We start from the raw sequence: 23,221 nt of genomic DNA on the forward strand, positions 1-23,221 counted from the left end.
TGAAATAAGAGTGCATGCCTGAATATAAGGTAGGAGTTTTAACTTCCTGAAGACATTTATTAGAAAAGAGGAGACTGTCTCATATTTGAGTCCTTATACAGTATCTCATTTATGAGATGTTCTCTTATTTATTTAATACTGAACAAAAAAGTACTTGAGGAAAATGCTTTAGCTTAAAAACCAACTTCATTCGAAGCTAGTTTTAGGATGTTTATAGAAATATCTTAATAAAATCAGAAAAAAAGGGGGGGAAGTCAATGCATTAATTATTCCCAGGTTATAATCTTAAAATCTAAAGTGTTAGATGTTGTTACAAAGACTTTCAAAAACTCTTTTTAAAAAGTAGTCAAATACTATTCTCTTAGAAAGAATACAAGTAACAGTACAGTCACGCGTCACTTAATGACGGGATAGCTTCTGAGAAATGCGTTAGATAATTTCATTGTTGTGTGACATCATATTGAGTACTGAAGGAGAACAACATTTGCCACCCCAAAATGTGTCTCTTTAACATAAGGATTATTTTAGGCTGGTTGTTTTTAACAAACAAAAGACTCAGAAAGTTTTCTTGGTACCTCCCCTGTTAACTGCTTAAAAGAATTCAAATAAAAAACCTGTCTCAGGAAACAAGCTATCATCTTAGCATCACATGAACTAGGTGGTAGACGGGGAGGAACCTAGAAAAGCCCGCTTGTTGGGCTCCCTTTGTGTTCTTCTGTTTCTGTGCGGCCAAAGAAACACCTGTTTTCCAAACCTTTGCTCCTCTTCACCTCCCTGTGAATTGTCTTCCTTCCCTTTGAAGTCCCTGACTTCCTCCCCACCCCCAACATTTTCTTTTGTCTTTAGCGAAGGATGGTATTTAAGCAGAGTAAATCCATTTTGGTGAGTTACTTGGTTTTCTTCGGTTTCTCCCATGTATACACTGTTATTAAACTTTTGGTTGTTTTTCTCGTGTTAATCTGTCTCATGTCAATTTAATTCTTAGACCAGCCAGAGAACCTAGAAGGGTTGAGGAACATTTCTTCCTCCCCTACAGTGCTTACACAAACCTAGATGGTAGAGCCTACTGCATAGCTAGGCTATATGGTATGATTCTTATGGGACGACTGTCATACATTCAGTCTGTCACTGACCAAAACACTGTTATGCAGCGCATGACTGTAGTTAATTTTAGAGAACTAACTGGGTTGCTAAGTGACAAGACTGGGAGGGTGACCACTTTTCACTGTGTAACCATTTGTACCTTTTACATTTTAAGCCATGTGAATGTATTACCTACTCAAAAAAAAGATGATTAAATTCTAAAATAGAAACCAGAGCCCCATAAAATGTTATAACCAATCACAAATCAAACATGAGTGATTATGTTACAGAGATTATGAATACACAACTATAAGACACACAGAAGGAACAAAAAAACTCCAGCCCCCCCATTTTGTGAATGGTACTTGTGGTTTAGACATAAAATCTTCAGTGTCAGATTACGCCTGTATTCAAAAACTGCTGTAACTCAAACAAAAGAGACAGAAAATGAAGATATGCCCTGGATTTTAGTGCCAGATGGATGATGCAAAGGGTTCTGCTAATGATAAAAACACTTACTGCAAAGATTCATGGATAAAGTTTGAGCAAGATGGTTTTATGAAATATGGGCATTGATAAAGCAATCCTTCTATATTATTACACTGCTTCATAAGATGTGACTTTATGTACATGTAACTAAGTTAATAAATTAAAAATTGTACTATTGCATCTACCTCCCTAAAGGTTTATAAGGGGAGACTACTTCATATTTGGGCTCACCTTATATTCAGGCTTGCATGTTCAAGAGAAAGTTCTTACAAGAGAATGAGGTGAGCTGGATCAAGAAAATCCACAAAGTATAAACTTTTTCCACACACTTCCCTCTTCTGGGGCATATGACCAGTTTCTTGAGTAATTGTATATTATTGCAATTTTATGCCAGTTCAACCTTATTTTCTTTTTTGAGAGTAATAATTTGAACATTATCCTGGTCCAAGAGTACCATGTAAATTTGATCACAAGTAGTCACGTTTCAGTAAATGTGGTTATACTCTCTCAGCCACTGTCTCAGATAAAGCTAGGCTCCTAATTGATGAAAGGTTCTAAAGTCATCACTAGTCAACCACAGCCCCTTGAAGGCTGTGACAGCACCTTAGTCAAAATACTGCTTTTTACCAGTCAAACTGGACACAGCTTGTGGCTAACAACAAGTAACAAACACAAATATTAGCTGTCTTATTTGAAGGGAGAGCTAGAATACTCCAAAGACATGTACTAAAGAGCTAAGAATAGTAGCACATATCTTTTATCCATTTTCCTGCATACGATAAGGCCAATAATGAAAAGGATTGGGAAATACTCAGAACCCAGAAAAGTATGTAACAAGGCACAGAAGAGGTTCTACAGGGAAATGGTTTTATTTCTTCTGGCTTTTAACACTGAAATTTAAAGAATATATTTGTGAATCTAAGACTCATCAGAACTGTGGAAAGCAGAGTAAATCCAGTTGAAATTCTTAATTCTGTCCTTTAATATGCATGTTTAGTATGTTTGTAAATTTTGACATCTGATAGTTGTTACTTTTTATGTTTTAAGTATTAAAAAAAGTGTGTCATCTATCTCCATGTACATTAAAAACTGACAGTATTTTGTTTTCTGGAGACTCTAGGATATCTCTGTTATCAATGAAAATTTCCTGAACAGATAACAAACAGATAGAAAACATTCATTTTGTATACAAGGATGAGCCAGCCAAAGACTGAGAATATGGTCATATCCTATACCCATTAACATAAAAAGTACTAAAATAAGAAATTCTTGCTTTCTTAGTGATCATTAAGATAGCTCAAATTTTGCCAATTCTGAAATTAAGAGCAACACACTGGAGACAGGGAAAATGGAAAGAGAATCCAGTCAAATCCACATTCTACCTTTCCTGGAATCAGCATAGGAAGCTACTTTCCAGTGCCATTCTAGCATGAAATCTGCTTGTGCCAAAATGGTTGAATCTAAAGCTTATTTCCAAAGATAATTCGCTCCCAAAGAAACTTACAGGGGAAATAATGAAAGAACTGGATGGAAACTGAAATTCTGCCTGTTACTCAAAACCAGCCGGTACCCCTATGAGGTTGTCTCCTCTATGACAGACTGCTGAATGCAAGTGACAAAAAAAATTACTACCAGAGAAAAATAAATTCGGCTCACAAAGAAGTAAGTCTTTGAACCAAAGTTGCCTGCACATGCTGCAGAACTCACCATTCTTCCTTTCGTTCAGAGGGGGTAAATGCTGACTGGACTGCAAGGAGAGTTCTTGGAATTCGTGGGCAACGGCTTCACTTTGAGGACTTGGAGCAAGATGGGCTAAAGGTCCCAATTCATCCTCGGTGTCTAACGCCCCTGTGTGATCCATTGTGTTCCAGCCACCGGCAACAGGGGGTACGAGACACCTCTTAAATGTGGCCTGTTGAAGAGACTGTCAAAATAAAGAATGTGTAAATGGATGGTACATTTATTTTTCTCCAACTTGCACAAAAGTATTAAAACGGGAACCTGGGTTCTATTTTAGGTTCACTGTTGGGTGGCAACTGCCAAATCATTTACTCTCTCTGGACCTCAGGTTCCTTGTCCAACACACAGGAATAATATACTTCCCATCTAAAAAAGCACTTACTAGGTAAATAAAAGTTGAAAGGTATTTTGTATAATTTTTTGTACTATAGACTAAAGAAAGTTATAGTTAATGGTGTCATTACTTAAAGATTTCAATGCATCCTAAAATGAGACAAAAGTCCACTAATGCCGATGAAAACTAAAAAGCAGTTCAGCTTGAAAATCTATCTTAACTCTTACAAATCAAACAACTTTACATTGTCAACATTTGCAGCAACCAGCAATGTTTCAGATAATGACTTCTCCATCGGCCTGGGTCTCAGTGAGAACAGGGAACAAAACTCTCAGCTAACCCACAGTGGACACACAGTTCATGACAAAGAAACAAAACTTTATCTTAACCTACTGAGATTTGGAGTGATCATCACAGCATAACCTGGCCCATTCTCACTGATAAAGAAATTGGTAACAGAAGTACCAAAGACACAATAAAGACCCTAAATATATGATACTGACTTAGGGGCTGAGCAGTGGGCAGGAAGAAAACTGTTACTGAAAGCTGAAAGCTAAAAAGATGATGGTCCATATTATGTTGTGGCAAAACATTTGATAAAACTGTTGCCTGCTTAGTAGCATTCCATACCACAGTTTGTTTATCCATTCACCTGCTGATGGACATTTGAGTAGTTTCCAGTGTTTGACTAATACAAATAAAGATGCTATGAACATACTTATACAAGTATTCATATGGATATATGCTTTCACTTCTCGTAGGTAAATACCTGGAGTGAAATGGGCAAATCATACGGCAGCTGCATGTTTAAACAAGAAACAACTATTTTCCAATGTAGTTGTGCCATTTTGCATTCTTACCAGCGGTGAATGAGAACTGTAGCTCTTCCACGTCCTCATCAACACTTCATTATGGTCAATCTTTTTTATTTTGTTTATTTTAATGGGTGTGTAGTCGTATCTCATTGCGGTTTTAACTTGCATTTCCCTAATGATGTTGAGCATCTTTTAAGGTGCTTATTTGTCATCAGCATATCTTCTTCGGTTAAGTATCTGATCAAATTTTTTGCTCATTTTTTAAACTAGGTGGTTTATTTTATTACTATTTCTTCTTCTTCTTAATATTATTATTAAACACATTATTTTATATATTCTGAACAAAAGTCCTTTATCAGATATGTGATTTGCAAATATTTTCACCCAGTCTGTGGCCTTTGTATGCTCTTTATAGTGTTTTGTAAAGAGCAGATGTTTTTAATTTGATAAAGTCCAATTTATCAATTTTTTCTTTTATGGATCATGTTTTTAGTGTTGTAGGTAAGAAATCTTTGATTAACCCAAGGTCACAAAGATTATCTCCTATGTTTTCTCCTAGATATTTTACAGTTTTATGCCTTATATTTAAGTCTACGATTCCCTTTGAGTTAATTTTTATATATGCAGTGAGATATGAATCAAAGATTTTTGTTTTGGGCATAAGGATCTCATTGTTCCAGCACCATTTGTTGAAAAGGTTATCTTATCTCCAATAAAATCCCTTTGCACCTTCATTGCAAGCCAACTGACCATGTATATGTGGATCTATTTCTTGACTCTATATTCAGTTCCCAGAGAGGAGAGAGCCACAAAGGAGGAGCCCCTAAATTTGGTGTATAAACTCTGCCCAAGTCTCTGGCTGAGCCCCAAATTATGCACATTCAGAGTAGACTCCCAAAAGCCCAGCTAAGGCAACAAGAAGAGAACTGAGATTTCAGCTGCTACTCACCATAGGAAAGACATAGTGTGCAAAAGTGAGTTCAGCAAAGTTGCCTGCCTGCTAAAATAATATTCTTTAGAGGGAACCTAATAGATCCAGAGTCTCTATAACTGTCCTTCAAGAATTCCATATCCGACAAAAGTACCCTTTACCAATGAAGGCAAAACTGACCAGCAGACACACACTACAAGAAATGCTAAAAGAATTTCTTCAGGCTGAAGGGAAGTGATACCTGATAGAAACTTGGATCTTAGGAATGAAAAGCATTAGAAATGGTAAAGCATGTAGATAAATACCAAAGACTAGTTTTTCCTTTTGATTTCTTTAATATTACCATTCAAAGTAAAAATTACAACACTGTGTTACGGGGTTTATAATGTATGTAGATACAAAATACATGACAATTATAGCATAAAGCTTGGGGGAGGGGTAACCATATCACAACATTCTTACATTTCTATACATTATAAGGAAGTCATACAATTTTAACTTGAAGTAGAGTGAAAAGTTAAGGTTGCATATTATAATTCCTAGAGCAACCGGTAAAAAAAATACAAATAGTTTTAGCTAAAAAGCCAATAGGGAAATTAAAAAAGAATTATACTTGACCTAAATATTCAACCTAAAAAGAAGGAATAGAGAAACAAAAAAAGAGATGGGACAAACAAAAAATAAACAGTAAAATAGTTGACTCAGATCCAACCTTTTGACAATTATAATAAATGTAAATGGACTACACACTATGATTAAAAGACAGGCATTGACAGAAAGGATTTTAAAAAGACTAAAAATGTATGTCTATAAGTGACATACTTTAAATATAAAGATATAAACAGGATGGCAGTAAATGGATAGAAAAAGACAAGTCATGCTAACAAGAAGCCCAGGAATGCTGGAATGACTACACTAACATCAAATAAAGTAGCCCTCAAAAAGATGTATTAGGTAAGTGAATTTGCACGTAAAATGATTTATTTCACTATGGAAATTAAATACAACTCCGAAGTCTTTCTCAAAGCTAAGAATTTTCATTTCAAATAATTTATTCATAAAATAAAATCTGTTCAGAGCAAATTAATTCTAAGATACAAGTACCATAATGCTCTTATAATGGTAAGAGGTACAAACTCTGAACATTAGTGTTAATGATTTGGGAGATCCTTTAGGCATAAGATTTTAAAATATTTTCATGCAATATTATCTATTCTTCATATTGAAGAATTTTTTCAACCTATTATTCATTGACATTATGCTCACCTTAAACTCCCACACATCCCTCTAAATTAAGAAAATTATAAGCTAAGAAAATCTTTACAAAATTTAGCAAAAAGAAAAGAATAAGTGTTCAAAAAAATTTACCTTAATATTCATGAACATTTTTGATGCAGTATGGACTATATCTATTCTTAAATTCTACTACTAAATTTGTAACCTGTCACCTAACATCTACTTAACCGCTTGTTAATTTTCTTTTGCAACTGAAATTCAACATCAAACGTAAAGAAACACTCTCTGTCCAGTGGTCTCTAATTGGGATGTTAAAGGAATGGCATTAGAACAGATTCTTTCATTGAATCATATTTAGTTATGAAAGTAAAGCAATCATTTAGCTTTAGACAAACTATGATAAAATATTATTTTGTCTAGAACTGACAGAATAAATGAATATGGAGTTAATATCTTATATTCCCCAATAATATAACTTCATTCCGAAATGAAACTAATCCAATATTTATCCAGCACAAGGTCAAAGCACAGCGTAACACCAGTAAGATCAACCTGGGATGTGGCTTCTGCTCTCAAACAAACCACTTCATTGTCAGATACCACACCAGAGATGGAAAAAATAATACAGGAAAAAAACAACAGGCACCACACTTTCATTTGTTCATCTACTGATGCACTCACATCTTTTTTCTGAATGAAGTCAAGATACCACCAATAATGACCTTATATTTAAAAAGATGCTGGGGCTATTAGGCCAAGGTAGTTCCTAAATCAGTGCTAACGTTTGTTCTGAACCGAGTCAAGTCCAAAGTCAAATCTTCCCAATGCACCTTACTGCTTGTGACGACTAACACACATGACATATCAGTAAAAAAAGTTTACTATTAAGTCCTACGATCAAACAAGTTGAAAATTTCATATCAAATGCACTCTTGAGAAACAGAATTTTGTGTCACTGGATTGGGTAAATTAGTGATGTCAAACCTGGGTTATTTTATGTTATCTCTTCTTCCTCCAAAGCTCCTGGTGGCAATTTGCTAAATATCTCATGTTAAAGTTCAAAATTTATTTACTAATATAAGAACAAAATCTTGTCAACTGTATATATGAAAATATTTCCTTAATAATATATTGCTATTTCTGTATTAATTATCTTCTAAATGAAATTTCTTAAGGGTATCAAGAATTCGGGATCCATTCTGTTTACATTTTTATATAAATAACATTCACCTTCCAGTTTTATAATTGGGGAAAAAAAGAATTGCAGAAAGGAACACTTTATCCAATCTGTCCCTATTCAATCGTAACAATTAGGATGGAACCAGAAAATCAGAGTTCTAACATTACATGTTTCTACACAAATATTATTTCACTATATACTACTTTAACTCTTCTCATGAAAAGTGTTCTTGTTTCTGTGTTTTCCTAATTTAACTCCTGGTTTGATCACTTGAATGCTCTTATATTTAAAAAGGCTGTATAAATTCATAGAATAACAATATTTCCGCTGAAAGTTATCCTACTACCAGTGTCTAGTATAAGTGTGTTTCAACCCTCCCCACAATATGATAATCATTTGAGGAACTTAACAAAAGAGAAACTTCTGATGGGTGCGAGTAGAGGGGGAGGATCTCCAGAGATCTGAATACAATCGGTCTTGGATAGAGTGATTCCAACATGCAGTCAGTGTGGAGAGTCTCTGATCTAGTGGAACCCTCTTATTTTACAGAGAGGATAAATCATTTGCCCAATGAGTGGGGAGGAGAGGTCAGAAGCAAATTATTACAGCATGTGGGAAAAATAACAGATTATACGCAGGTACAAAGTGCTGTGGGAACCTAAAGAATTAAATGTCTCACTGTATTTGGGTAAGCTAGGAGAGTTTTCAAGGATGAAGAGGAGTTTGCAGGCACAGGAGTTTTCCTCATCAGTAAACGTATAGCAACATGAACAATTATCACCTGACAGCAAAAAAGTTCAATGGAGCTAGCACAGAAAGGGCACGACCTGGAGTGGCAGAAGACAAGGCTGGTGGCGTACGTAAAGCACAGTTGTGAAGGCATGTGGACTCTGAAACACAGTGATACGATCAGATTTGTATCTCAGAAAGATACTTCTGGCAGAGACAGGTTACTAGCAAAATCTCATGCCGAGATGCTGAGGGACTAAGTTAAGATAGTGGAAATGCAGAAAAGGGCATACATTCAAATAATATTTAAGAGGCAAAATTTCAAGGCGTGGGATGACTGGCTCATTTGAAAGGTAAAGGTGGATAAAGAACTGAGGGTGGCTGAGCTTTCCAGGGTTGGGCAGTCGGAGAAGCTGGTGGCATCATTCACAAGGCGGGGATGTCCAGCAGTGGGGAATGTGAGTCCTCACTCTGAGAAACTACAGGCTGCTGTGAGGGAGCTCTGAAAAAGGGTATGGCGAGAGATATAGCTGTGTCATTGTAGGCAAATCACTTAACCTCGCAGGATCCAGCTTGTGAATTTAGAAAAGGGGAATGAGAAACGAAAAAAAGAAAAGGGAAGAATATTTACTACATTTCTACTCAGTCTGGCACTAAGACTATTCTCTGCTTTCCTTAATTTCACCCTAATGACCTCTCTGTGGGTAGGTATTGTTCTCATTTTACAGATGAAAAAACCAAAGCTTGGAGAGATTAAACAAATTTGAGAGACTAGCCTCAAAGCCAGGATTCCAACATCAGAGCCCATATTCCTTCCACAATAATAGGACACTTATGTGCCCAAACGCAAATAAGTTGGAGTAAATAATAATCTGAGAGAGACAGATATTGTTGGGGGAAGAGGAGTGGTGAGGAAGAGGGAGATGAAGCTGTGAAAAGATCCACTTGTACAATTCTTTAACATACATATATTGAAGGCCCAGAGCCTTAGGAACTGTGCTGGGTCCTGAGGTTCTAAAGACAATTCGCTCATAACTCCTGTTTCTCCTGGAGTAAAGACCTCGTCAATCAGGCAATTACAACACAACATTATTGCTTAATAGGAGCTAGTAGAACAGGCCTGCTTCGTGGCAGATGAGGGACACTCTCCTCTTATTGTCCCATTTTAGCAAACCTTGAGAATGTAACTGGAATTAAAATCTAGACTGGAAGAAAAAGAAATCCACGGTCGTAGATATACTACATATAAACAGAACATGTTCTTGACATCAGGTTCTAAGTCTTTCAAATGAACAACTTCTAAGCAGGGTTTTCACTTGTAGCAGTTGGATTCTTAGGCATAGCCATTAAATACACAGCAAAAATGTATTATAAACATACCAAATACTGAGAATACACAGTATAGAAAGTTACATAACTGTTCTTCTACGCTTAACTGGCTGTTATAGTTCTAAAAATGCCAATGTGATGATTTATTTTTTAACTTGTTTACTGTAGATTTGTTTCAAATGAACATAACACGGAGCAAATTGCATACTTGACACCCTCCAAAATGATGCATTCTTGAGCACTGTAACTAATACTTAAGTAAACAGTGCTTCTGAAATATTCATTGTGATCCATCTATAAATAAAAACTTGAATTAGCAAGAGTTTAAAACATATGTGCCTTTTAAACTACTACATAAAAAGACATAAAGAATTACAAAATTTTGTTCTCCAAGAAAAACGGCCAAAACGCAAGTCTTTTTAGCTTGAACAATTGTATTTTCCAAGTTTATTCAAGATGAATGATTCTCAGAGAATAAGAATTGATTAGAAGATTAATTTTAAGCTGAGATCATTTCCATATTTAGCAAATACTGAGTTAAAAACAAACTCTAATTTTGTTGAACCATAAATTAGAATTTGACTTAAATGCTAAGAAGTAAATATTTGTAAACAGATTAAACAAATGTTTTACCTAACACATAAAAATATACTGTACTCCTATTTCTAAGTCCTCTAAGACACAGAGGGAAGGAGGAAGGGAAAAGAAAGAAGAGAAAGAGAAAGAAAGGGGAAGAGAAAGGGACACTAAAAAGAGGGAATTCTCTTTGTTTTCTAGCTCTTTACTTTTCTTGATATTAGGAATCAGTAGAATTTAAACTCAAAGATGTTTTACTAAATTCAAAAGTATTACAAAATACATGAAAAAATCCCGAAGTTTAATTTACTTGTCCAAGATATCATGACTAGTTAAGTAGTAGAGCTGGAACCATGAGTTCCCTAACATATAATCCAGTTCTTTGGTACTTAACCAGAGGAGAAACTCTCTTGTCTGAGGCAACCATGCCAGGTAGCTAGTTGGTAAAGTGAAAAAACTCAGTTACAAGAGGAGTCATTAAAAATGATATATAAATCTTAAACATTTTCTTTTCAATTGGAGCGCACAGCTGTACATTCGTTTGCCAGTCTTCCGATATAGGGTCAAGGCCTTCTCTCTGAAGACGTGTCAGCTCTCTGGCATAAACAACCACTGTCTGTGATTTCCAGTTTCCATTTCTTTAAAGTGGAACAAAAATTTAAAGGATTTTGAGCACAGAATGCATCTACATTTTTACAACTTTTAACCCAATTCTTTTAGTTTTTCGCCCATACCCAATTCAATAGTATTAAGTAACATGCCTTTGTGTTTCCAGTTAACCTTTTTTGCACTCATATTTCATCAGTTTATATAATATTCAATTAAACTACATAATTACAATTATTACTGCTATTGGCATAAACAGATTTAGGAATAAACACAGCTGAGCTTTGGTTAGCATACAACTTAATTAGTGAGAACAAAAATGCATCACCAGACTTTAGCGTCACCTCCTGGCCATGACCATTCAGTATGTCCTGGGACGAAGGGATTGGAGATGGTGGTAATCCAGCAAACTGGACAAGTGGATGAAGGATAAGAGAGGTTCCACCACAAAGCATTTTAAAGATTTATGTTGATGCCAAGGGCATCTCAAATTAGAAACTGGAGTCTTTTTAATTTTTCCGGAGTCTGTCAATATGAGTTACTACTTAGATATTACTTCATTACTGTCTAACTTTAGGCAAAATGTGTTAATATTGTACTCTGAGACAACAGTTCAGGATACACACCAAATAAAAGTTCACATTCAAATTTTTGTAACAGCACTCTGGCAGCCAGTGCAACTATAATTAAGCTTCTAATGCCATTAGTTAAATATGAAATAATCTATTCTCATTGTATCATAGTCCTTCAAAATGCTTATGAATTCTTCTCTGCATTAAACACACTTCGGCATATATCATAAAACAGCAATTCCAATCAACTGTGAAAATTTTATTAGTGTCACAAGAGTTGTGGATAAGGCCTTTTTTGTTAATTGAGATATAATTCACATGTCATAAACTTCACCATTTTAAAGTGTACAATTCAGTGATTTTTAGTATATTCATAAGGTGTTCAACTATCAATATCTAATTCCAGAACATTTTCATCACATCTAAAAGAAATTCCATACCTACTAGTAGTTATTTCCTATTCTCCTTTCCCCTTATCCTCTGGCAACCACTAATTTACTTTCTGTCTCCATGGATTTGCCTATTCTAGACATTTCATATAAATAGAATCATACAATATGTGGCCTTTTGTGTGTAACTCCCCTTACTTAACATAATGTTTTCAAGATTCATCTACGTTGCACCAGGTATCGGTACTCTATTCCTTTTTATGGCCGAGTAACATTCCATTGTATGGCTTTACGACATTTTGTTTATCCATTAATCGGTTGTTGGACTCTGGATGGTTTCCACGTTTTGGCTATTATAAATAATGCTGCTATGAACATTCATGTACAAGTCTTTGTACGAACATACGTTTTCAGTTCTCTTAGGTATACACATAGGAGTGAAATTACTGGGTCATATAGTAACTTTATGCTTAACTGCTTGAGGAACTACCCAACTCTTGTCCACAGTGGCTGCATCATTTTAAATCCCCTCAGCAAAATATAAGGGTTCCAGTTTCTCCAAATCCTTCTAATCACAGCTAACCTAGTGGATATGAAGTGGTATCTCATTGTGGTTTTGATTTGCATTTCCCTAATGACTAATGATGCTGAGCATCTTTGCATGTGCTTATTGGTCATTTATATATCTTCTTTGGAGAAGTACTTATTTAAAAATGGGTTCATGTCTTTTTATTGTTGAGTTGGAACAGTTCTTTCTGTGTATATATACACACACACATATATATACATAAATATACAAACATATATTTACATATAAGGATACATATATAAATGTTACATATGATACATATATTATGGATATTAGCTCTTTAGCAGATTTGCAAATATTTTCTCTCATCCTGTGGGCTGTCTTTCCACTTTCTTGACAAAGTGTCTTGACATATAAAAGTTTTTAATTTTGATGACGTCCAATTTATTTTTTCTTTTGATTGCTTGTGCTTTTGATATCATATTTAGGAAACCATTGCCAAATCCAAGTTCATGAAGATTTACACTTATGTTTTCTTCTAAGAGTTTTATGGGGCTGGCCCCGTGGCTGAGTGGTTAAGTTCGCGTGCTCCACTGCAGGCGGCCCAGTGTTTCGTTGGTTCGAATCCTGGGCTCGGACATGGCACTGCTCATCAGACCACGCTGAGGCGGCGTCCCACATGCCACAACTAGAAGGACCCACAACGAAGAATATACAACTATGTACTGGGGGGCTTTGGTGAGAAAAAGGAAAAAATAAAATCTTTAAAAAAAAAAAGAGTTTTACAGTTTTAGTTTTTACATTCAGGTCTTTGATCCATTTTGAGCTAATTTTTGTATATGGTGTGAGGCAGGAGTCCAACTTCATTCTTTTGCATGTGGACATCCAGTTGTCCCAGCACCATCTCTTGAAAAGGCTACTTTTCCCCCTTTGAATTATCTTGGTACTCCTGTCACAAATCATTTTACCACAGATGTATGGGTTCATTTGTGGACTCTCAATTTTCTAACTATAGGTTTGTCCATTTTGTTGATCTAGTCAAAGAATCAACTTTTAGTTTCACTGATTTTCTCTATTGTTTTTCTATTTTTCACGTTGTTTATTTCTGCTCTAACCTTTATTATTTCCTTCCTTCTGCTTGCCTTAGGTTTAGTTTGCTCTTCTTTTCTTAGTTTATTAAGGTGGAAGGTTATGTTATTAAGATCTTTTGGTTAAGATATTCTTAAAGTTCTAAACTTTTCACAAAGTAACAGAATACACATTTCAATGCGTATCCACATTATTTCTTATGATATGTGATATTCACAAATTTAAAAAACACATATTATTATGTTCAAACTAGTTAAACTTAAACATTCCCAGAATCATTTCTCCAACACTGAAGTATAAGAGGACCAAAACCACTTCAGATATCAGAACCATCCTACCCCGGAGACACTTAGCCTTTTTCTGAACATACCCAAAGATGAAAACTTCTCATTCCTCCAGAGGCTGCCCTTTTCATGTCAGAGAATTCTACCAGAAGGCCCTTCCCTGCGCTAAAAGGAGTCACCACTTTGGCAGGTTATATTTTCCAAGGAAGAACACGACACTATCTCCAATTCCACATACTCTTCTTACAAAGAAGAAGACTTCGACACTCCTCCCATCAAAAGATGGGATGTTAGCTTCCTCTGCTTGAATCTGGGCTGGTGTGGGCTATGGGGTAAGGGATGTTACATGACTTTTAAGGCTAGGTCATAATAGGTCTGCCTGGTTCCCCCAGGATATTCATCTTTGGAGCTGCTGAGATGCCACGTAAACCGTCTGACTGCACTGAGGCTGCTACGCTGTGAGGAAGCCAAAACTAGCCCATGGAAAACACATGGAGACACTATAAGATGACATGAAGAGACACAGAAGGACGCCCAGACCCCAGCTACTTCAGCCACCTCCCCTTGCTGTTGCAGTTCCAGTCACTGCCTGACTGCAACCAAACCAGAGATCAAGCCAGAACTGCCCAGTCGAACTGTCCCCAAGTCCCTGACCCGCAGAAATCATAGAAGATAATAAATAATTGTTGTGGGTTTCAGCCACTAAGTTTCGTTCGGAGTGATGTGTTACATAACAACAGGAACTGGAATATTTACTCTAAGCAACATGTACTCCTTAATTCCAGGGTCTATGCTTGGGATCAGGAAGAACAAGTCCAATTAATTGTCCAATACTGGGAATACTAAAAAATACATAGTTGATTCTCAATCTTCTGTGAGTTTATTACCAATTCACTTGAAATTTTCTTATTTTAAAAACATGGTTTCACTTTTCACAATTCTGGTCATGCTACCTTGAATTGTTAAAAAATAGTTTATCTTCATTTTCTTAATTATAAGACTCAGGACTAAATCCAGTCCTCCAACGAGGATATATATGAACTGTTGAGAAACGCAGGAAGACTGCCTCACTCACTGGTGAGGCTTTTATTAATTTGGTTTGAGTTTATACCATATGAATTTTGAATGAAACCCTTTTCCATAAGGGAACGTACAGTACAGGATATCAGTTCAGAGCTCAGGTTTTGGAGTCAGGTAGATGGAGAGACAAGACCTTGTACTATCACTGAGAAGCTACACGACCTTAAGCAAAGTATGTAACCTTGATAAAGCTTAATTCCTCATTTACAAACTGGGGTCGCAGTAAGCATACAAGTAGCCACTATTATAATGGTTTCTCCAATCAAAATGTTCCTCATTCTCTTCCAATTGAATTGATTTTGTGTTTGTTTTGATCCCAGGTTAAGGCCTCACATTTATCTCTATTAAAGTAGATCTTGTTATGTACGGCCCATTGCTCTAGTCACCTATGATCTTTTTAACAAACAATCATTAATAAAAATGCAGTGGAAGAAAAAACCCCATTAACAATAGCAACAAAAAGATAAAATATCTAGAAATTAATGTAACTGGAAATGTATAAAATCTCTAAAAAGAAAATGTTAAAACATTACTCAAGAGCTCCAAAGAAGACTTGAAGAACCAGAGGATATTATATTCTGTAATATATATCAGAGGATATATATTCTGGGATATTATATTCATAAAGACGTCAATTCCGCCTAGTCCAACTTATAAAATTAAAATGATCAAAATAAAAATACAAAAAGGATGTTTTTTTCCTTTGGAAGTGGGGTGGGAACTGGGACAAGCTGATTCTAAAGCCTATATGGCAAAAACAAGCCAACAAACAAACAAAACAAGCAAAAGTAGTCTAGAAAAGCAGTGAAAAAGAAAGAAGAGAGAGTGCTACTAGCCCTAGCATATATTAAAATGTATTACGGAGCCTCAATAATCAAGACAGTAAGCTATTAGTACATGAAATGAGAGACAGACAAATGATACAAAAGAGAATGTCTAAAATAGATACATATATGCATGTAAATTTAGTACACGATAAAGTTGGTATTGCAAATTAGAGCCGAAAAGATGGACTTTTCAAAGAAAGGTAATGGGACAACCGAGTAGCCATTTGGTGCGGGGGAAAGTTAAAACCAAACCTAGCATAGTTTCATCAGGATAAATCCCTCATAAATCAGAGATTTAAAGGTTAAATTACGAGACCATAAAGGTTACAGAAGAAAATATGAGAAGTCCTCCATAGCTTTGTAGTGGGGGGAAGACCTCTCTATCACTCCAACTCCTCAAGCCATAAAAAAAATATGGATAAATTATATAATTATATATACATATGTATTTAAATGTGTATTTACATAAACTGCATGCCAAGAAAACCATAAACAAGATCAAAAGTGACACACTAGGAAGTTTATATTTGCAACTTATAATACAAAGGAATAAACTCCTATAAACACATAAGGAAAATACGGATAATCAAAATTTTTAAATCATCAAAGGATATGAACAAAGCTCACAGAAAAGGAACGTTCTTTTAAAATATGACAAGATGCCCAACCCTCTTCATGAAGACAGAAATATTAAACTACCACGAGACATCATTTTCACTTAGATTGGCAAAATTCTGAAAGGTTAATAACACAGATTGGTAAGCCTTGGCCTTATCTCACAATTTAAAGGTGTATAAAGTGGTACAACCTTTATGGATAAAAATTTGTTAATATGTATTAAAATGACAAATGCACTAACTCTTTGACCTAGCAATTTGTCTTCCGGGAATTTACATGTTCAAAATGAAAATGTGGGTGGGACTTCTAGAATGGCAGAGAAAAGAGGTCAGCAAATCCTCTCCCCAAAGGCATAACAAAACAGGAAAAAACTGTGAAAAATAATGATCTCAGAACTCTAGAAACAGACCAAAGGCATATAACAAATGGAGAAGTAATCATTCAATAAAAAGACTACTGAACCTTGCTTAAAAAGGGTGTAAGGAGGATTTTGTGGCATTTTGCAAATCATGTATCAGATGAGATTATCATATATCTGAGTTCTTGCATTTAGAATATAAAGGGCTCTTACAATTCAACAATACAAGACAAAAACTCCAACTTCAAAATGGGCAAAAGATTCGAATAGGCCTTTCACTAAAGAAGATAAATAAATGTCTAATAAATACATGAAAAGATGTTCAATATCATCAGTTACTAGGGAAATGCAACTAAAAACACAATGAGACACCACTTTGCACTCACTAGAATGGCTATAATAAAAAAGACAGACAATAAAAAGGTATTGGCAAGGATGTGGAGAAACAGGAACCCTCACACAGTGCTGGTGAGAATGTAAAATGATACGGCTGTTTTGAAAAACAGTTTAGTATGTTCTTAAAGTGTTAAACATAATTTTGCCATATGATCCTACAATTTCACTCCTAGGTATCCATGCAAGAGAAGTGAAAACATACATCCACAGAAAGACTTGCAAGCAAACGTTCACAGCAGCATTACTCATGATAACCCCAAACTGAAAACAGTTTAAAAGCTCATCAACAGGGGAATGGATTAACAAAATGTGGTGTATCCCAATGGAATATTATTCAGCAACAAAAAGGAAAGAAGTAATCATACGACGTGGATGAAACTAACAACTTTATGCTAAGTGAAAGAAGCCAGATGCCAAAGATCACATGTATGATTCCATTTATATGAAATTTCCAGAAAAAGCAAATCTACCGAGGCAGAAATTAGATTAGATGTTTTCTGGGGTTGGGGGTGGGAACAGGGATTATCTGTAAATAGGCACAAAGTTTCTTTTTGACATGATGAAAATGTTCTAAAATTAGATTGTAGTGATGGTTGCCTAACTCTGTAAATTTACTAAAAATCATTGCATTTCACACTTAAAAGAGTGAATCTTACGGCACGTAAATGATACCTCAATAAAGCTGCTTTTTAAAAAATAATGTAATCTATGTGTGAATGTTTATAGAAACTTTATTCAAAACTGCCGAAAACTGGAAACAACCCAAATGTCCTTCAGTTTGAATGGAATAAAAAACTGTGGTGCGTTCATAGAATAGAATACCACAGAGCAATACAAGAGATGAGCTACTGATACCTGCAACAGTAGAGCTGAATCTCAAATGCATTGTGCTAAGTGAAAGAAGCCATCCTCACAGGGCTTCCCCACCTGGGCACCGCAGGAAAGCCAAAGCTATAGATACGGACCAGGGGCTGCCAGGAGAGGGGCTGATAACAAAGGAGAAGCCAAGGGACGCTGGGGGTGATGGAAATGTCTGTATCTTGTCTTGATTGTGGCTGTGCTTAAACGCCTCTATATATTTGTCAAAAATCAGAACAATGACAAAAACAGTGACTATTACCACATGTATATTAAAAATAAATTTAAAACAATGACATTGTACAAGATTATTCATTGCCGTGTGATTTTTAATAGCAAACAACTAGAAACAATTTCAGTCGTGATCAATAGGAAAGGGAATAAATTTTTGTACGCCCATACAATGTAATACTGTGCAGTTAAAAGAAAGAAAGAGGAAGCTCTCCAGGTAACACTGATATGGAAAGATATCTGATTTATTGCTAAGTGAAACAGTGAGTTAGAAAAATAAGAATAAAAATATATTCATCTTTGCTAAATGAAACTGGATGAAGACATAAGAAAGCAATAGAGCAGTTCTCAACTGCGGGGGGGGAGGTGCAACGGAGCAGCTGCTGGCGGAGGAGACAGTGCACTGTAGTATTGTTTTATTATTATCTTTGAACATGTGAAAGTACTACTTATGTTTAAAAAGGAAACAAATCAAAACAAAAAGATCTTTTGGAATATCGTTCCATCCTCCGACACATATCCTGTCTCTCAGCTTTGTGTCATCTGAAATTTGTTTGCCTTCTGTATATTCATCTTAGTCAATGATTAAAATATTGAACTGAACAGAACTAGGGAAATCCTCGCAATAAACTAATAAAAATCTTTCTTAAACGGATGTTAATCCATTACTCTACACTATCCCAGTTTCACAAATTACAAGAAACATGACTACGGGCAAGTTGCTGAACCTCCCTAAGTCTCTTTGTAAAATGGATGTAAATAATATCTCCCTTGCAGAGTACAAATTAAAAGAGACAATATATGTCAAGTGCTTAGAATCATGCTTGGCACCGTGAAGGCCTTCGATAATTGCTCACTGGCTTCATTTTTAGTTATGGTTTTTCCTGGCTGATGCATTCACCTAACTGTCATAGCACTCAGCCCATACTTTGTGAGACCTCGTCACCTAAGACCTGTAGTGGTGAGAGCTTTCTTCTCTGCTGGGCTGCTTGGGTTCAAATTCCAGCTCTGAAATTTTCTAGCTGGTGGGCAAGCCACTTAAACTTTCAAAATCACAGGATCTTTAGTTAAAAATGGGGATGACAATGGTACTTACTTCACAGGATTAAAAGGAGAATTGAAAAGATAATAGATTTGAGGTGCACAGCACAGCTTTGAGCACATAGTAAGTAGCTGATAAATGTTAGCAATTAGCGTTATTATTTTGTCTACCACATTCCTGATTCCCCATTATGTGAAACAACATAAAAAGTATTGCAATTATCTAAATTTTGTAAAAACCTCATGCTAAACCTCATTTCTAGCTTGTCTTAACCTTCTAATTATACTTCAAATTTTCAAACAACAGAAGTTTATTCCTACCAACTGTTTTGACACATATACAAATATCCTGATGAATAATTGATAATAGGGTTTTAAAATTTCCCTAACACAGGCATAATACAGGCCAGCTCTAAAAGTAACAAGGTTGATGCCACAACTAGAAGGACCTGCAACTAAGATATACAACTATGTACCGGGGGAATTTGGGGAGATGAAGCAGAAAAACAAACAAACAAACAAATAAATAAACAAACAAACAGAGATTGAAATCAATATCTATATTTTGCATTGTTTTCTCCAACATTTGGGATTTAATGGGCTTTGGATTTTAGATATTCGGCAATATAACATGGGTATATGTATAAACTAAAGTTCTCTGAAAGAAAAAAAGAACTTCTGATTTTTAAAGTAAGGGCATTGTTCCTAGAGTCACTTCTTAAAACTAGGTACCCAAACTAATCTCGGTGGATTACAAGCATTTCCCCAAGTTGTTTTTTCAAAGTATACCAGCAAAATAAAAGCTCTCCGTGTACTTTCTATTCCTTATAACATTGTTATCTCTTTAGCTTTTTCTTAAAGTAGCCAAAGACACTCAGGATTTTGAATTTAGTCCTTGAAAGTAATTATTTAGGGCTAAAATTTCTGTACTGGAAATGACTAAACTTACAAAGGGGAAGGCAGCTTAGATTTCGGTGTTCCGCAAACCCTTTGTTTTTCAAGCAGCATTATTTTAATTATTTCCTATAAATACATCATTGTCCTTAAGAAAAACATTTTTCAGATAAAGATTAAAAATCTTTAATCATCACTTGGAAATGACCTCAGCATATTGTAAACCTTCTAAAACAGATTTAGCGCATGAAAACCCATTTGTCAAATAAGAAAAGAACTACTACACGGAATTTCATTAAACAAGTTATTTTAAAAAGAAAAAGACAGGAGTTTTAATCAGATAAGTGGCAACAGAATGTTTTTTGAAAATTCTGGGAGATACAGTAAAAAATTGCCAACTGGACAGAACTGAGGTGTTGCCCAGACAGGGATTTTGCTCCCCCTCACCCATGCCCACTGCTACCCTCAGCTCCTCTGAATTTCCCCTCCAAGCTGCCCCCTTTGGCTGACATGACCATTCTCTTTGCCAGACCACGATTCCATTAAACCTTGGGTGGGAATTAAGATTTCCTTTTGAATCCAAGAGAGACGTGGAGCCCCTAGTATTTATCCTCAATGGAATTCTGACCATGAAGCAAAGACCACCTTTCTGGAGGGGCTGAGCAGAGGGTGTGCCTGGAGCTGCCCTTATAAATGCCCTCACCAAGACGGCCTGGAGAAAGGCAGAGGCAGGTGCACCTGGCTGACCTGAGATAGACCACAGTGGGCGGACACTCATAGAATATAACACTCCACTCAATATAACATTCCAGTATCTTTCTCCTTACCACGTTGCCCTATTAAAGACTGTTAACCTTAATCTGGTCCTTGAGGCTGCAGGCAAGTGATTCTAGAAGGGTCTTTATTTGAAGTGCCAAGGCAATTCCAATAGATACCAAAGTATAAAACAAAAGGCAGATTTCAGTTTTGTTTTATTTTGTTTTTGCTGAGGAAGATTGTCCGTGAGCTAACATCTGTGCCAATCTTCCTCTGTTTTGTATGTGGGTTGCTGCCACAGCATAGCTGAAGAGTGGTATAGGTTCATGCCCAGGATCCGAATCCCTGAACCCAGGCCACTGAAGTGGAGTGCACTGAACTTAGCCACTACACCATAGGGCTGGTCCCAAGATTTCACAATTTGAACAACCCAATCTCATGCATGACAGCAAAGTACTCAAAGAACACACAGGAAAAAAAATAAAAGGAAAAAGTGCAATAGTGAAAAAAAAGATGTACAGAGAAAACTGGAAACAACCTATTGCCCATCAGTAGGTTAAATAAATATTGGTACATTCATTTCACTGAAAATATGCTTTAATTGAAAAAAAAAAAAACAAAACCCCGGATAGATCTATAAGTATTGTAAAGGGAAAATGTCCATGATATATAATTAGGTAGAAAAGCGGCTACTAAACTGAATGAGTTATGTGTGTATATATAACATACATAGAGAGAGCAATGTACCCTAGTGTCAGAGGAGAAAAAGGCAAGGAGGATGAGAAAAGAAAGAATGGGGCAGGTAGGCTGACTGAATGCCAAAGAAACAGAGAGAAAGTGAGAGGAAAAGGGAGAGCACAGGAGACAAAGAAAGAAAAGAAATGGGCAAGAGGCAAATAGAGAGAGACCAACAGACACACAGGGACAGACATGAAGTGTACATTCCAAACTGGCTATGGCTCTGAGCGTCCCACACAGCAGCCACCAGCCACATGTGTCTGTTTAAATTTAATTACAATTAAATAACATTAAAAAATCAGTCCCACAATTGCACAAGTCCCATTTCAAGTGCTTTGGCAGCACAGAATAGAACATTTGCAACATTCCGTCCACAGTTAAGTCCTCTCGGGCAGTGCTGTTCTATACTCTCCAATATTGTATAAACTTTCTATAATGAGCATGTGGTATTTTATAGTCTGCAAAGAGAATAAAGACATTTCCAATTTGACAATAGACTCTTGGGATTTTTTTTCCCTCCGTTCTGCATCTCTTTTAATAGTTCTTTTTCAAACATCACAGAGGCATCAGAGGTTTTATACGGGCTTAATGACCTGTATACTGCCAATTTTCTCTAAGTTATTTGATTCTTACTAACTCAGTTCTACTTAACAAGAGTTCAAATGCCACCAAAAATAAGGAAGACAATGACATACATTTGGAGCATCGTGACATCGCTCTTGTTCTCTCAAAGCTAAAAAAGGTCATGTTACTCATTCTTAGTAGAAGCAAGTACAGTTGATAGAAACCCCTTGCAGTTTAGACAAACATTTTAAATTGAAGCTTTTCTTCAAGTGAATAATAGCATTTAAAAATAGCATTTTTTTTCCGAGTCAATTCAGTACAAAGTAGAGAAGAAAAAAAGGAAGCCTAAAGCTAAAAAAAAAAAAAAAAAAAGGGGCACCACATTACCTGAAGAAAATGGCAATGCTAAGAACCAGTTCTCAAATGAAGGCTATAATACCAAAGAAATGAACATTCAAAATAACCAGCCGCTAAAGCCTTTCTCGTGTAACAGAAGTTTGAAGCATCTGTTTAGGTTTTAAGAAGGTAACATTTTAAAGAAAAGTTAATAGAAAAGTCTCCAGAAAAAACATAAGGCACGTATACAACTTTGTGGGGAATAGATGAGTAATAATGTTTTGGATCCTTGGTTCCCTTTGCTGCTGAAAGATCACAGCCCCAGTCTCGACTGCTAGCCCCACAAGCACCCAGCGACCCACTGGGTTCCACAGGCAGATCTAAGCTGTGCCCTTAAAGTTCTCCTTAAAACTCTCCACAATATCGCGTCTACCTACTTCCCTAATGCAACCACCCGCTATTCTATGGCTAGACTCTAAGTTCCAATCAACCACCTGTTCAAGGTTCTTACCACAGGACCTTGTATAATATATAAACACATAAAGCCACAGTAATGAAGACTGTGTAGATGTGACACAAGAATATATTAAAGACCAACAGAGCAGAACCTGTG

The 23,221-nt window shown here is 36.0% G+C and overlaps 1 protein-coding gene across 22 annotated transcripts in view; it reads right to left on the reverse strand.

The window, feature by feature from the left end:
* MRTFB (myocardin related transcription factor B) overlaps positions 1-23,221 on the reverse strand; it is a 259,277-nt gene that overhangs the window by 113,831 nt on the left and 122,225 nt on the right. For all 22 annotated transcript variants that reach the window (XM_070568493.1, XM_070568501.1, XM_070568496.1 and 19 more), the window contains one exon: positions 3,280-3,496. In XM_070568493.1, coding sequence (XP_070424594.1) covers positions 3,280-3,433 — 154 coding nt within the window. In that variant the 5' untranslated portion in view covers positions 3,434-3,496. The remainder of the gene's footprint in view (positions 1-3,279; positions 3,497-23,221) is intronic.

The sequence above is a fragment of the Equus przewalskii genome, chromosome 12 (assembly GCF_037783145.1).
Source record: "Equus przewalskii isolate Varuska chromosome 12, EquPr2, whole genome shotgun sequence".
Lineage (NCBI taxonomy): Eukaryota > Metazoa > Chordata > Mammalia > Perissodactyla > Equidae > Equus > Equus przewalskii.